The 15211-nt window shown below is 41.3% G+C and overlaps 1 protein-coding gene across 1 annotated transcript in view; it reads left to right on the forward strand.

Moving 5' to 3' along the window:
* Window positions 1-14560, forward strand: part of KCNH1 (potassium voltage-gated channel subfamily H member 1) — a 182140-nt gene extending 167580 nt beyond the window's left edge. Inside the window, exon 11 of the mRNA XM_021393204.1 lies at window positions 7669-14560. Within this exon, the coding sequence (XP_021248879.1) occupies window positions 7669-8517 (849 nt within the window). The 3' untranslated portion in view covers window positions 8518-14560. The remainder of the gene's footprint in view (window positions 1-7668) is intronic.

Here is a 15211-nt window from a genome sequence, read left to right on the forward strand (position 1 = left end):
CAGACTGGATGCTTTGCACCAGTCTTTGAGCAGGTATCTCTATTTAGTAGATTGTGCCTTGAAGCTTGAGGTACATAATGGAATCCGCACTCCCGCCTGTCATAGATGCGACCTGTGTACTTACATTCCTTCTCACACAAATTCCCTTTGTGTCTTAAAAGTGAAGCTGATACTGGTGTTTAACCCAGGAACTGACTATGGTAATAGATAATGGAAGTGAAATCCATTGCAAGTTTTGGTGGGAAGCTTTGTGAGCCTGCCCTTTTGATCCTATGTTATGTGAGAAGGTAATTCGCTCCTTGCAGCTTTAGTTTCTTTAACATCAGTGTCAAAGACATTTTTGTTGTCAAGCCTTCTGTCTCTATATTTTTTTTTCCGTCCTTTTGCTTTCTTCATAAAAAAAAAAAAAAGAAAAAAAAGATTGGATCCAATTTTCATCGGACTAACATCAGCCTGAAGATATTTTCATCAGTACTTGGCAGATGCTAGATGGGCTGCCTAGTAATAAATGCCTTTTTCATGATTGTTTTCCTCACACTTAAGTCCATTTTCTGTGAGTACTGTATGAAGTAATTTTAAGCTTTTAATTGTTTATGGTATTTGGCACTTCCAGACTCTGTGAATGTTTCTGCATCCATGAAAGAGAATTATTAAGCACCAGGGGAAAATGCTGCCATCCTACTTGCTGTTAAGGCTGAGGAAGACCTGCCAAATCTTGCAGTATTTGTGCATGCTATAGAGGTGGCAAGAAAGAAGGTTCCAGAGCTAATAATAGCAGCAGCTTTGTGGCAAGGAGCCTCATTATAGTAACTCCACGATGACACAGTCTGGTTTGAAACGTGATGAAATCCATATTTTTGTCCTTTCCTGTGGGTCTTGGTTAAATTCTTACAAGTCAAAGCTGAAAAGAAATGTGGGTATTTTTGCAGAAGACTGAAAGATCCTTTCCAATTCAGATGCAAGCAGGTCTTTTTTAGCGTTTGACAGAATATGATTTTCTGTATATTCCTAATGTGTTTTAAATGAAGCTCCCCCTGGTCTTCAAGACTGTCTCATGCAGTGCTCTCACAGTGCTTGCATTTACAATCAGCTAATAGCAAGAAAACACTTGCTAACACATTACTTCTGTCTCACCCTTCTGTTTGTTATGTTCCTGGGACCGTGCATACATTCAGGGAAGAACGTTAAAGAACGTGAATTGCTGTTGTTCTGCTGACAACATTGTTCTGGTGCACTTCGTGGACTACCATGCCTTCAGAGATTGTGAAGCACTTCTGTAAGCTGTTCATTACAGTAGCAGGTGGAGACAGTGGGCTTCTTAATTCCTTATGTGCACCAGGTGGTCTCCCCTCTTGTACCGAAGCAATGTACCATTTTTAGCTGTTTTATTCAAACCTGAGTAAGCTGCAAAGCTGTGTGAAATCTTTGTAATGCTACAAACTAGTGGATTTGTTAATCCAGTATGCAAATGAGAAGATGCAATGAAAGTAAACATTTGTCTGCAGTAGGTGAATGGTCTGCTCAGATGTTTAAGGTTTGGATCTTCGAGCCTTTATTATATTTTCTTCTAATGTTTGTCCCTCTGGTACTTCCTCTGTCACCTTCATCGGGAATGTTTCCTTGGTAGTAGGGTAGCAGATCTGGATTTGGTCTATGTAATTATTTAGGGTTGCTTAGGGGTAACTAAGGAAGCAGTGAGAACAAAGCTTTTGCATGTGACAGTTCTTACAAATACCTTTGCAGCCTCCATCTATTTTTAAATGAGATTTCCTGAGCAGGTTACTAGTTCTGTCTAGTTGCTAGCTCTCAGTGGTTTTCTGTACCAAGTATTTGCCTGCTCTCCTACTGAATCTGTGCAGATCTTTTGCATTCAGAACGTATTTATCAGATTTATTCGTGTCTACTGTATTTAGGGGAAGAACCATGGACTTGTCTTTTTTATGCTACTCCTCCAGCTGTCATTTGCTGCTGTTGTTTTCATATTGAATAAGGCAGTGTATATTATCCAATCCCTGCCTACTCTTCTTGCTATGCCATACACCCTTGTCATATTATTCATTTCCACCCCTCAGTCTTTGTGTAATGGAAATAGGCACTTAAATTACTCTATTTTTATTTGCATCTGCTGAGATTGCACTGCTGTTTGTTGAGCACATCATGCTTTCGTCTTGTTGCAAGGTGATGTTCTGTTGTAATGAACAACTTAATATAGGTTCTCTGAAATGTCTTCATGAAACGAAGTGAGCAGCCCTGTGCCCATTTCTCCTTTCCTTACAGCTCAGTAAAAACGACTTGAAGCTCTGCTAGATAGTTCTAGAGAAACATCTGGTTGATGCAAATAATGAGATGGGAATAGCAATGGATAGCAGTGAGCCAGCAGAGGGAAACAGCTGACAGACTTGTAGGATTAGTTGCTTTACTCGATTTTTTTAAAGGGAACCTTATACTTAAGTAAATCAACTATATATTCTAGCTCTGGGCAAGAGTGAGAATTTATCTACTGACTTTGAAAGATGTTGGAAGGCAGGACAGAATCCAAATGTCTTAGAAGAGTTAAAATTGGAAAGCTTGAGGTTATGTTGAAAATTTTAAACAATGGGACATTGCTGTCTGTTTAATATAAGTACAGCATCATTGTCTAACTCCTTCATAGTTGCACCTGATTAGCTGTACTATTTCTGCAGAGATTTTTGAACATAAAACTCTAGAATCAGTTTCTAAAAGTGAATGTTCAACAGTGTGAGGGATGAAGGAGCAGAATTATCACTGATGTCAGATAATCTCAGTCTTGAAGCAAAACCTGTAGGACTCTTTTATCAAGATGTGATGATGGATTCTCTATTGCTGTCAAATAGGATTTTTTGCTAAAAGATATAATCTAGTTGTTACAAGATTCCCTTTGGGGAATGTCACTTCAGAGCAGTCTTCTTGCCTGCCTTACAATGGAAGCCATTGCAGTCTTTTCTTCGAGTCTTACCATAAAGAAATTAGGAGAATCTTATTAATGAAAAATACTCATGCTGAGCTATTTAAATGGTGCTTGGCTTTCAGCGCTGAGCCCAGGAAAATCCAAATAATAGAATCATAGAATCATCAAATCATTAAGGTTGGAAAGACCACTAAGATCATCTAGTCCAACCCCAACCCATCCCCACCATGCCCACTAACCATGTCCCTTGGTGCCACATCTCCATGTTTCTTGAACACCTGCAGGGACAGTGACTCCACCACCTCCCTGGGAAGCCTGTTGCAATGCATCGCCACTCTTTCTGAGAAGAAACGTTTCCTAATACCCAACCTGAACCTCCCCTGGTGCAACTTGAGGCTATTCCCTCTAATCGTGTCACTGTTATCTGGGAGAAGAGGCCACCCCCCACCTTGCCGCTACCTCTTTTCAGGCAATTGTAGAGAGCGATGAGTTCTCCCCTGAGGCTCCTCTTCTAATAGTTGATGGGCATGCCACTTTTGATAACCAAAGAGATAGTTCAAGTATTCATTTACATTCACCTACTTTTTTTAATACTTTGGGGATAAATACTAACCTTAAACTCTAAAGGCATTTATTCTATGTGTACAGTGTGAGAACTCTTTGAAGATGAAAAAGAGAGAGAACTTCTCCCCCAAACTTACTGAAGAGTTCTGCACATGACTACTTAATACTGAGGAAAGGAAAATATGCTGGATGTAATCCTTTCTTTCCTTTCTTTCTTCCTCAGACACTGCTCATGCACAGGCAGGAATGCAGCTACAGAGTATATGCTGTCATAGGTCAATGGGACATAGGGTGGCATGAAGGCAGTAGTACATATCAACGCATTTCTCCATTTCTCTGATTGTATTGTCCAAAAAATAAAATTGTTACTGTGTCATCAAAACTGCGGACCTCAGTCAAATGTTTATGAGGTGCTTGCAGTAATCTGTGCCTAGCAGAGCTATTTTCCTTTTTTTTTCCTTTTTTTTTTTTTTTTTTTCCACAAATCTAGGCTAATATCCTCCCAGTACTCATGTTTCTGGCAGCCTGGGAGGCCTTTCTGTAGAGCTAAAAGATTCAGCACCTTTTTAATAAAGACTTGAGAATGGAAGTGTGGTGGGTGCACTTTTATGCCTACTGTTTATATTCCTTGTTACTTCATCTCAGTTCAAGTTCTTCCATATTTAGGTCTTTGCATTCTTTTAAAATGCTCCCACTATTCTGTGTGTGCTTAGCTCTTGCAGATTATGTTGTTATGAAGAAGTGCATAGTTTGTAAAGTTGACCTTCCAACACTGGTTGACGTTTAATATGCAGCTTAGGAGATTCTGAGGGTACGACCTATGCACTCTTCCCAGAAAAAAATGAATGCTTGGAAAGATTGATAAAGAGAAATTGAACTAAAAATTGTCTTAGGAGCCTTGGCATATTTGGGGATTTAACCTCAATTTGTAGCCCTATCAAATTCTACATGTAAACTGCTGTGTAGGTCCATACTTCTCTTTCTCATAGCAAATGAAAACTATTTTCATTTCCTTTGCACTTGGGCTGCTTGTGGGAGCAGGCATACATATGTCAGCATAACAAACACATTTTCTGCATACCTTGGATGCTTCTAAAGCTTTTAACCACTTAAAGATTGCTTTTTCCTCAACAATTTTATGAAAAGTGTCCCTTTAAAGCAGTTATTTATATTTTTATGTGTAAGGATTTGCATTTAACCTTAAAAGAGACAGCAGCAACAACAATCCAAAATGCAGTTATGTAAAAAGTCTTTTCAATTACTGCTGAGCTTTGCACAGTTATAAAACTTGCTTTTTACATAAGTATGGAGCTGTCTTCAGAAAATGTGGCGCTGAGGAACTTGCCAAAAATGGGACTAGTGGCAGCTTTTCCTGGGCTTCTCAAAGCAAGTTGAACTCCGGCAGGTATTTCTCTGGTGTCTTGTAAGTTTGGTAAGAGCAGCCAACCCAAGACTTGGAGGCTGTGTCCTCTAGCAAATCTGCATAGATTCAATTTGCACTGCATGAGCGCAGCTTGTCACATAAGCAGATATGCTGAACAGGATGGGAGACCTGAGGGCTGCATTTCTGCATTCATCCAGGTGATTGCTGCTGTGCAGTACTGCTTTGTAGCTGGTATAAGGCCTTACATAGAAAATGGAAATTGGGGATCTCCCCACCGTGCTAGCAGTTACCAAAGATATATGCAGTATTTTAATGTACTTGTTCCCTCCACGTAGGCTCCTGTCTCTGATGCAGCCTGATCTTCTGCAGGTAAAGGAGTGGGCATGCTCAGGGCCCTGAGGCCGAGCACTCCCCAGTGAGGAGGCTGGTGGCACGGCCTGCTGTGCTTGGAACTGACAGACCCCGCCTAGACAGTGCGGTGGGAAGCAGCTGGGCCCAGTGAGGATGATGAGCACTGACAACAGCACATCTCAGTGTTTGCCTTTTTGTGTTTGCTGGTTAATTTGCTTCTCTTGTACTCCAGTATGGAGCCCCTGCTGCAGGCTGTATGGGGCACAGTGGCTAGTATGAGTATAGGTTAAGAAGTTATTGTTTGTAACTTCTTCCTCCACTGCCTTCTCATCTGTATTGGGCAGTAGCAGGGGCAGCTTCTGTCAAATAACTTCTCCATTTATGTTAGAAAAGCCAGTAATTAAATAGTCAGAGATAGTCCAGTGCTTAGAAGATAAAATGCTGAGCAGACTGCATTGAGCAGGACTTGAAGTGGACAAGGACTCTGTGAAGCAGCCTGGCCTTCAGCTCTTTCAAGCACCCCAGAGCCATGCCTGGTGACTCTGTAATGGTGTCAGTTGCGGCACCCAGTCGTACGTCCCTTCCAAGCATCTAGGGAAAACACGGTCCAGATCCATGGGTCAGACTGAGACTGCTCACATGCAGTCACATGCAAGCTTATGGGCAAAGAAACAATGGCCCTGCTAACTGCGTGTCCTCCTGGCATGGCACCATGCAGGCCATGGATGTCCACAGAAGCATCAAGCACACAAGCTCCGGCAGAGGGAGCACTTGGGGATGCAGAAGTTTGCAGAGACAAATTGACCTGGCTCATAGTCGCTCTGTTTTGCTGGAGCTTAGTGCAACCAGAGCCAGCCTGGGCCTGCTGCAGAACTGACCCCCGGCACGGCAAGGCTCCAGCAGAGCATTCAGGGCAGCCACACTCGCTCCAGGCTGGCATTGTTCCTTCACTTAAAGTGGGAACTGCCAGCATGTGGGAAGCCATTATCCTGGATCACTGTATTGATTCTCCCTTCCCCATAAGTGCTATTCTTTCACTACTAAGGATTGTGCTTTGTCCACCTTATACTGCGCCTGCTGCAAACTGAGTTTCCTGGAAAAATAGTAGTACTGTCAAGTAGTCGGTTTACTTATCTTACATTTAGCTTCCTAATTGTAGCTTGAAAATAAAATATCCTTTGTGCTAATTTTATTCTTTTGCATCTGGGTAATTCTGCCAAGTCTGACAACTTCTTTCCAAAGACACAGTGTTAAGATATTGTTTTTTCTCTGCTTCACAATGACAGAACTGTCAAGAAGCATTGAAGTCAGGAGCAACATGCGTTCTGTGTGTGCCAGTGCATCAGTGCTTATTATGTTTGTTTTAATTTAAATCTCTCTGCAGTGGAAGGATGGGTTTATTTACACATTTACCATTAATGTTTTGAATCAGAAAGTTATTTCTGGAGCATAAGGATTTAGAGTGGGTTTTCCCAAAGGCAACTGAAGACATCAGGTGGCAGTGTTATGTAGAAGCTGGGGGCTACACCTTTTATGCTCTGCATTGAAAACCTCAAAACAAATTGCTTACTGGATCGCCTTCAGCATCCCACCAATAATAATATAAATATAAAAATCAGTGCTGAAGACCCTTAGGCTGCTCCCTTAGACTGCTTAGCTCACAGGCTCACGAAGGTATGGTTAAGAGAACAGACGGAAAAATTAATGTTTCTTCATGCAAAGAAGTCTATTTTCCCATAAAAATGAAGAAATAAAACGTGAAGCATTTCAAGCTGCTGTAGTCATCAGCCAAGGATAGCTTTTCCTTATCTCTCATTCTTCACTGTCCTTGTACCATTGGGATTAACTCGAGTTTTGCATTGTTCCTAATCTGTTTGTTGCTTCTAAAAGACAGTGTGGGAGGGACTGCATGGCAAGAAGCACTTTGCAGACTGCTGCTTGGATAGTCCAGAGTCATCTCTGCTGTGCTGACCCCATTAGAGGCCAAGCTTCCCTGAAATATCAGAACTTTTGCGTGATGTGTAACAAGTGAGCTCTGGGATGAGGCTGCTGTAAGATGGAAGAGGCTCTTTGTAACTCTAGAAAATTGGTGCTCAACAGTAGACTCAGAAAAACAAATATAAGAAGTCACTTATGACACAGAGCAAGTAACTTCTTGGGATCATTACATTCAGAATGGCACTGCCTTGCTGACTTCTTGGAACTGGAGAGCTTTTTATTTCTGATGCTGTAAGACAGATGATGTATGCCTTTAAATAATGAACAAAGCCACGTTCACAAAATAAGACACTTGAGAACTGTGGTAACATTGCTATAAATGTGCAGAGGTTATTCATTTGTCAGTAATAATAAAATCTTTCAAATAATTATTTCTCTACAACTTCTCTCCCTTGACAAATGTGCAGTTAATGACAGCATTGAAATCTCTTTCCCTCTGTAGATTGTATTCCGCAAAATCAGCGACGTGAAACGAGAAGAAGAGGAGAGAATGAAAAGGAAGAATGAAGCCCCCCTGATTTTGCCACCAGATCACCCTGTCCGCCGACTGTTTCAGAGGTTCAGGCAGCAGAAGGAGGCACGGCTTGCAGCTGAGAGAGGCAGAGATCCAGATGACCTGGATGTGGAGAAGGGCAACATCCTAGGTGAGCACTCCTCCGCACGCTCAGTGGTCAAAGCCAGTGTTGTGACCGTACGGGAGAGCCCCGCGACCCCTGTGTCATATCAGTCGGCTTCAACGTCTGGGACATCTGACCAGGCGAAGCTTCAGGCCCCCACATCGGAGTACACAGGATGTAAAGCATCAGGGGATTACCCCCGGAGAAAAGGCTGGGCCAAATTCAAAGAGGCCTGTGGGAAAGGCGAAGACTGGAACAAAGTCTCTAAAGCGGAATCTATGGAGACATTACCAGAGAGAACTAAAGCTTCAGGAGAAGCTACCCTGAAGAAGACAGACTCTTGTGACAGTGGCATTACAAAAAGTGACTTGCGCTTGGATAATGTTGGGGAGACAAGAAGCCCACAGGACCGCAGCCCGGTCCTCACCGAGGTCAAGCATTCCTTTTATCCTATCCCAGAACAGACTCTTCAGGCTACCATGCTAGAAGTGAAACACGAGTTGAAAGAGGACATCAAGGCTTTAAACACAAAAATGACCAATATAGAAAAACAACTCGCTGAGATACTTAGGATATTGACCTCAAGAAGAAGCTCCCAGTCACCACAGGAGTTGTTTGAAATATCAAGGCCCCAGTCTCCAGAATCAGAAAAAGACATGTTTGGAGCTAGCTGAGGTGTTTCTTTATAAAAAAAACAGTCAATCAATCAAACAAACACCCCCCTAACATTTTAAATTTAATCTCAAAAACGAGTGAGGGACCAATTCACTAAGCATGTTCCCTGTCTCTAAAAAGGTACAGTAGCAGGAATTGCAACCTCATGTCAAGATGGCAGCTGGCTCTGAAGTCTTTTTGACAGCAAGGGTACAGTTTATAAAGCTTTTCTTTTCTCCATTGGTGCCCATTCTCCCTGCTCCCTCTTTCTCCCTCAGGATGTTGGAATAAGAGCTCCGAAAGCAGCAGCCATCCCCGTGAGCGCCAGGTGACCTCTTAGGTTTTTGGAGCATGCCTTATGTAGTTAGCTCAGTTTTTGCCTATATGAATAAGGACTGGCCAGGGTGCTTATGCTTTCAGCAATTTAATTTTTTTTGCTGCTGCTGTTGTCACTGTCTCAGTCATCTGTACAGCATGTTAAATGTCACAGTATATTTTCATATACCTGTAATAAAGCAAAGAGGAGTAGAATTTGTGCTACTCAATACCAAAGTTGCTCGTGGGTAGTCAAGGGAGAGCTGAAAAGATGAGAAAAAAGTGTAAAAAGAAAAAAAAAGCACATTTTATTTCTAATTCACATATTGCTAAACCAGTTGCATTTAACAATGTCCTCAGGTCTGTTAATAAATGGGGTCATCCACATTTTCATTCTTTGAGTCAGGATATAGATTTTCAAAATCTTGACTTATGTCTCAGATGTCTTAGAACGTTACCTTTATTTTTAATGCTGGAGGATGGAGGTTTGGGTGCGCAGTGTACCTGCAGAACGCGCAGGACGCTTTCTGCCCACTGCAGAACGTATTGTGCGTCAGTGTCAATAACCATTCTGCAGACATGCCTCCCTATGAAAATATACTGTAGCATTTATGTCCTGTTTTTGCTATGAATCTGCTCTTTTAATTCTTGTTAAATTATTCAGAAGTTTCTCTTTCGGTAATGTTCATTGTAGCCAAAGGCTTTCACAGAACTTTCAGAGATTTTAGATTGTGGCATTTTTCTCTATATCCAGATGTATTGTTCTCGATCTAATCTATCTAGAAAGTAAATGGAGGTAGAAATACAGTGCTTACTGTATACAAGTGCTATTGTAGCAAGGAAACAAGAAGATCTGCTTCTTAACGAAGGAGATGTTTCCAAAACTTATATTTTCATAACTTTTTTGGAGGAAGATTGAAGCACTTTACCAAAATGACTGTTCATTATTCATTAGTTAGGGTACCACAGAAGATACCATGGCTTGGGACATGGGTATAGATTTGCAGTAAATTCTCTTCACTGATCTGGTACACTCACTGTTTAACAGTAGGTTATTGTCCAGAGGCATGTTGCAACACTTTTTGGGGTTTTCATTCTTAGTGGCAATACGTCCTAACGCACTGTGGGAGTAGTTCTCATTCTTTTTCTATGGTACTAAGTAATTTACAAAAAAAAAAAACCAACATAATTTTTTGGAAGAGATTTTGGATTTGGGTTAAGTAAGGAAGAGAGAGGGTAAATGACCAATTAGAAAGGGTTTCTGGTGGCCTGATGCTTGCATGGGGCCATGCAGAACTGTGCCACACATCCCTGGGGAAGTGCAAGGCCCAGTGGTAAAGCTGCACACACAGTATTGAGGCTGTGCTGTACAAAGCTACAAGCTCAGGCCTTGAAGGCAGTGTGTTTATTTGTATCTGTTCTGAGGGCAGCACCGCAGCGTGCAGCTGGTTTAGGGTTAGCTTTCAAGGGTCTTGCATGTTGGTTCAGTATAGAAGTGTTTACAGATAATAAATTCTAATCAAAGATTGAAGGATTCCTGAAATGCTTGTCTGGATCAAATCTGCATGCAACTTTTTCCCTCCCCTACGGATAAGAAAAGACATTACAGAAGTGACTTGCTATGAAAGAGGCTATGAAACAGGTGCAATTTCCTAAATTGATTTCTGGTTCCAAGCTTGGGTTTTTCCAATGGAAGCTGGTGTCTTTTATGGTTATGTACTGAGGGCATACTGAGGAGAGCTCTTTTTGACCAAAGTCATTGTGTGTTTGGTGCTTTAATCATTATGAATGGCAACAGCTACCTAAAATAGCTATGCCATGATTACCATAAGGAATCCATACAACTGCAGTTTCAGTTAGGAACTACTACATGGTTTTTCTCTCCGAAGTCCTCAGTCAGTAAATTCATTGGGCAGTGAAATTAGGTCAGAATAAACTACAGGTTTGCAAGTATACATGTATTTGTAATTGATGCCCCGTAGATCCAGCGAGGTTTGAGTGGTTCACTTGGTACCAGTTTTCTAATCCAGGCAAACTGCTCATCAGCGTTGTGTTTCCTTCGTAACATGTTTGAAAGGCTGAAAGTCTTGGTGAACTCAGCTGGCAGCTAGCTACCTGCAGTCTGGTAAACATGGAAATTAGCTTATCCCAGACGGATGAGGGGGGAAATGTTTGTCACCCCCCAGGTATGTGCCTAATATCTCAAGTATTGCAGCACAGATGTAGGATTAGATGCGGATTACCCAGTCCTCTGTTGCTGACTCCGCGTTGATGTTTCTCAGTGGTCCATCTTTCATGTGTCCTCAGGGATATGTTTAAGGTTTTTCTGGTGTTGCTGGTTGCCTGATCCTGGAGTCATGGCAGGGTTAATCCTAGAAGCCCCACAGTTGTTTGCACCGCCACGCGTGGTTCTGTGAGTAAAGGAGCACAAGTCCCCATTTTCTGAGGGTACCCCAAGTGCAGCCTGAAGTTCAGTTCAGTTTGGAACACAGGTACGTGCTGCATGGCCAGGGCTGGGTGAAGCACGGAGTCCATTTAAGGCTTTTATGAGGCCTTTATAAGAGCCTATAAAGCCGTTTATAATCCACTCGTATAGCTTTCAAAGATTGTAATATACTCTGGAATTACACTTAAAATGTAATGTATCTGAAGATTATGGCCAAATTTGATTCTGTTACAGTCACGAAACTCCAGAAGAACTGTACTCCTTCCAGTGACACCTTCAAGGCATCTGCTCCAGGTCAGCACTGAAGTGGGCAATGTCACTGAGATTTGCACAGCTCTAACAAGTCAGACCCATTTTATTATGATTTAATGAACTGGCAGTTACTAAAGCTAGTTGTAGAAGACTGCATCATCCCTTAGTAATAACTATATGTTGTGAAAGAATTTGAAAAAATGTAATATTTAGGATGAGCTTTGGTCTTTGGATTCCCTGAGCCACTTAATGCTAAATGAGTGAAACCTTGTCTGCTATGGGACTCCTTTGACCCTCAGACTAGTTTGGACCTGTAGCGTATTGCCCAGTCTCAGCAGATGAAGAGAGATTCATTTAGGGAGTGACTGAAAGCAGCTATGTTGCAAATCTGTCTTTCTCCATTGAGCCTTAAACTTGGATGCCTAAGGCTGGGCGGTGTGCATATCCACGGTAATTGTTATTTGTTCTTCCATTTTATTTGTGAGCTTTTCCTTTTTCTCTCTACGTGTTGAGTAAACCTTTTCACTTAAATTATTTTTCATCTTAGAAATGAATGACCTCTGAACATGAGATTCTGCCCCTTAACAAGAAAATGTTTGTACATTCTGTGTTCTGGCACAGTGCTTCTACCACTTAACCACCTGCTAAACAACCCATGTTAAGGAACAAGAGATGGTGTTCCATTTTTACCCTACGATGGAATGAGATTTCAGTCAAAAGCTGGTAGTTCAGAGAAAGAGCCTGGGTTCAGAGCTGTTACAAAGGGAACTTATAAAAGTTCACACGTAACCAGAATACCAATATGCAGCACAGGATTAAAAAAGCAAAAACCAACCCTCACCCCCTTCCGTGTTCAGATACATTAACTTCTGTCTGGTATTACCTGAATACTTTTGCAAACACCATTCTTGCTTTAAATCTCTTTCGCAGTGCTGCTCTGAATCCCAGCGAACACCCTGTTTAGCAGCTTCGAAGGTGATATTCTGCTTCTACAGTACTTCACTTTAATGAACTGAACAAGATATTTACTGTGAATATCTGGTGATATTTTTTCAGTCACTCTAAACCAGTCTGTGAAAGAATTTACTATGATTTGTCTTTGCTATATAAACAACAATGTGTATGACTACGCTTGTGCAGTTGCGTGTACATACACACGTATATATAATATCTATGTATAGATAAGTCTATGGATTGCATTTTTGTTATGTAAAAGCACATCCTTCATTTAATGATTACAGTTCAAGAAGGGAACTTAAATCTTCCCCGTAGCTATCCACTGAATGTGCTCGCTAGTATCTTGTTTGTTAAATGTTGAACTTTCAGGCCATATCTTCTGGTTTCTCTAGTGGGCCCAGTTCTCAAGCTTTGTCCAGATAGTTTGGCTGATATTGTGACCGAGAGAAGATCTGGCAGGCGCTGTGATAGTCAGGAACCAGAAATGTATGTGAAACTGGAAAAATGTTGTATCATAGCTGGTGGGAGTACAGCTTTTAAGCCACTGTTTGTTGCTTGCTCACAGTACCTCTGAAGCTAAGCTGCCCTGGTATTCCTCTCGTGGCTTCTCCTGCAGGACGGACTGTGGAACAGGCGGGTTTATTTTTCCTGGTACCGGGGGCTGCTTCAACGTGCTGAGCCTGTTCTCCTTCTCACGTGACACTCAGTCACTGCATTTCTGCTTTCTCGGCCTAGTATTAGGTGGTGAAGAGCATCTACTTAATGCTTCATTTCTCCATAGTCTCCTGTGGGTGTATTGGCAATAACAATGTCTGTGTTTCAGCTGCAATTCTGATTCATTAAGACAAACCTTTTAGAGAGAGACCCGGGCAGGGAAAGCTCCAGAAATTTGAGGTGAAGTACAGTAGATTACTGTATCCTCTAATCTGACATAGTTCTGACCACATTGTTGTGGCAAACATTGATTCAACTAAATAAAAATAATGCTTTTTGCAATAAGATATAGCCAACGTTTAGCCTTAAGACCCTTTCATAAGTGAAACATTTCAAACTGTGATTCCATTCTCCTTCCTTCTTCACGTTCTGTAGTATTTACAATGTTGCCTAAAGATAAAGCACTTTGATTAGCTTTCTAAATCTAATGGAAATCACTTGTTGGTAATCACGCTTATTTCTCCACTTAATGCCTTCTTATTAGGATAATAAATTACTCCAATAGTCCTCTCCCTTTCCAAAACAGAGACATAATTATTGTCTGAACACTTTTGTGTGTCGGGGAGCCAGCTCGACGTATCATGAAAGTGTTTGTTTCAAAGATTTTTTTACAGTGCAACAACGCTACTGCGAATTTACCTGCAACTGTAATTTGTTCCAAGCTGATTGTTGAGTGTTGTGTAAACATATTTGACGTGTAATCCCAGAACATCTCCATAACTGGATTTAAATGCCTGATGTCAACAAAGCAGTTTGGGGTTTTCACTCACTGTTCTGAAAGGCAGATGTCTTTTTCCCTTCCTCCCACTGAATCTGTGACCACTAACATAGAAAAAGAATCATTTTAGCTGTAGATGAAAGACGTTCAATAATCTTGTATCAGGATGAACTGCTATATAAAGAAGTACGGAGTTTTCTAATGAATGTGTTATATTATTGTACTTACATACAATCAATATTTGTACATCTGTTGGAAACCTGTCCGCGTTTCGATATTTAGCCACCACTGCATGGACACTTTATTGATATGCAGTTAATGCAGTCGCTTTGGAGCTTTTAAATGTATTTCACTTGGTTTTATCCTTTCCAAAATCCACCAAATACTCGTTTCTTTTTCTTTGCATTTGTCACTTTGTTCAATGAAGCATGACCAGACAAAGAGAACGAGTAGATACTATTTTTGTGGTCAGCAAAGCAGCTGCCAGTAGATAGACAGTGTGTGTGCAGACATACTCACTGTTTTGGAATGTTTCAGTTATAAATGCAGCCACCTACATTAATGATATCCCTGTTAAACATTTTTAAACAAGCACAAATAATATTTGTAAAAAAAAAAGTTTAATTTTATTTATTATAGTAATAAACTATTTTATACATTATAATTGCCTTGGTGTGCTTTTTAATGAGTTGAATATGTGCTTATAAGAGTAACAAGGAGATTTAAAGTTAGTCTCTAGAATTCTGGCTTGCCGTTTTGTTGCTGCTGTTCTGTATCCGGAGCGCTGTTGATAGAGAAGTTTGATATTACTGTTTTACTTGTGAACAGCTCAGGTGGTTTCCTCAGACTTCTGCCTGCTGTGTGTCAGTACAACCACGATTTACACGTGCAGGGCTGCCGTAAAGTGGATTCAGGTGTTCTGTGAAGCATAGTGGACTCCAATCTGGACCAGCTGTCTGCAAATCCATACCAAAATCACTTCTGGGCCAGCAACCGATCTGGATGTAATACAAAGTTTTACACTTCAGGACTTCAGCCTGTGAGCTTCGCACCCGTGTTTGTGCTTCATACTCCAAAGCATGATCGTAGTCCATCGCCTCCTCATGCTTCATGGGATTGGGAACCTAATCTTCAAAAGGACAGCAATGAGGCATAAGCTTTCAGACTGCACAGCTGAGGCTAAACTGTACCAGGAGCAGGCAAGGAACCCGAGGAGGAGCTATTTTTACCATCATTTCTGCATCCACTGCAGTGTGTGCTCTGACAGGACCTTCAGTTGCTGGTATTGCTCCATGACCAATGTGAAAGTATC

Source organism: Numida meleagris, chromosome 3 (assembly GCF_002078875.1).
Source record: "Numida meleagris isolate 19003 breed g44 Domestic line chromosome 3, NumMel1.0, whole genome shotgun sequence".
In the NCBI taxonomy this organism is placed as follows: Eukaryota; Metazoa; Chordata; class Aves; order Galliformes; family Numididae; genus Numida; species Numida meleagris.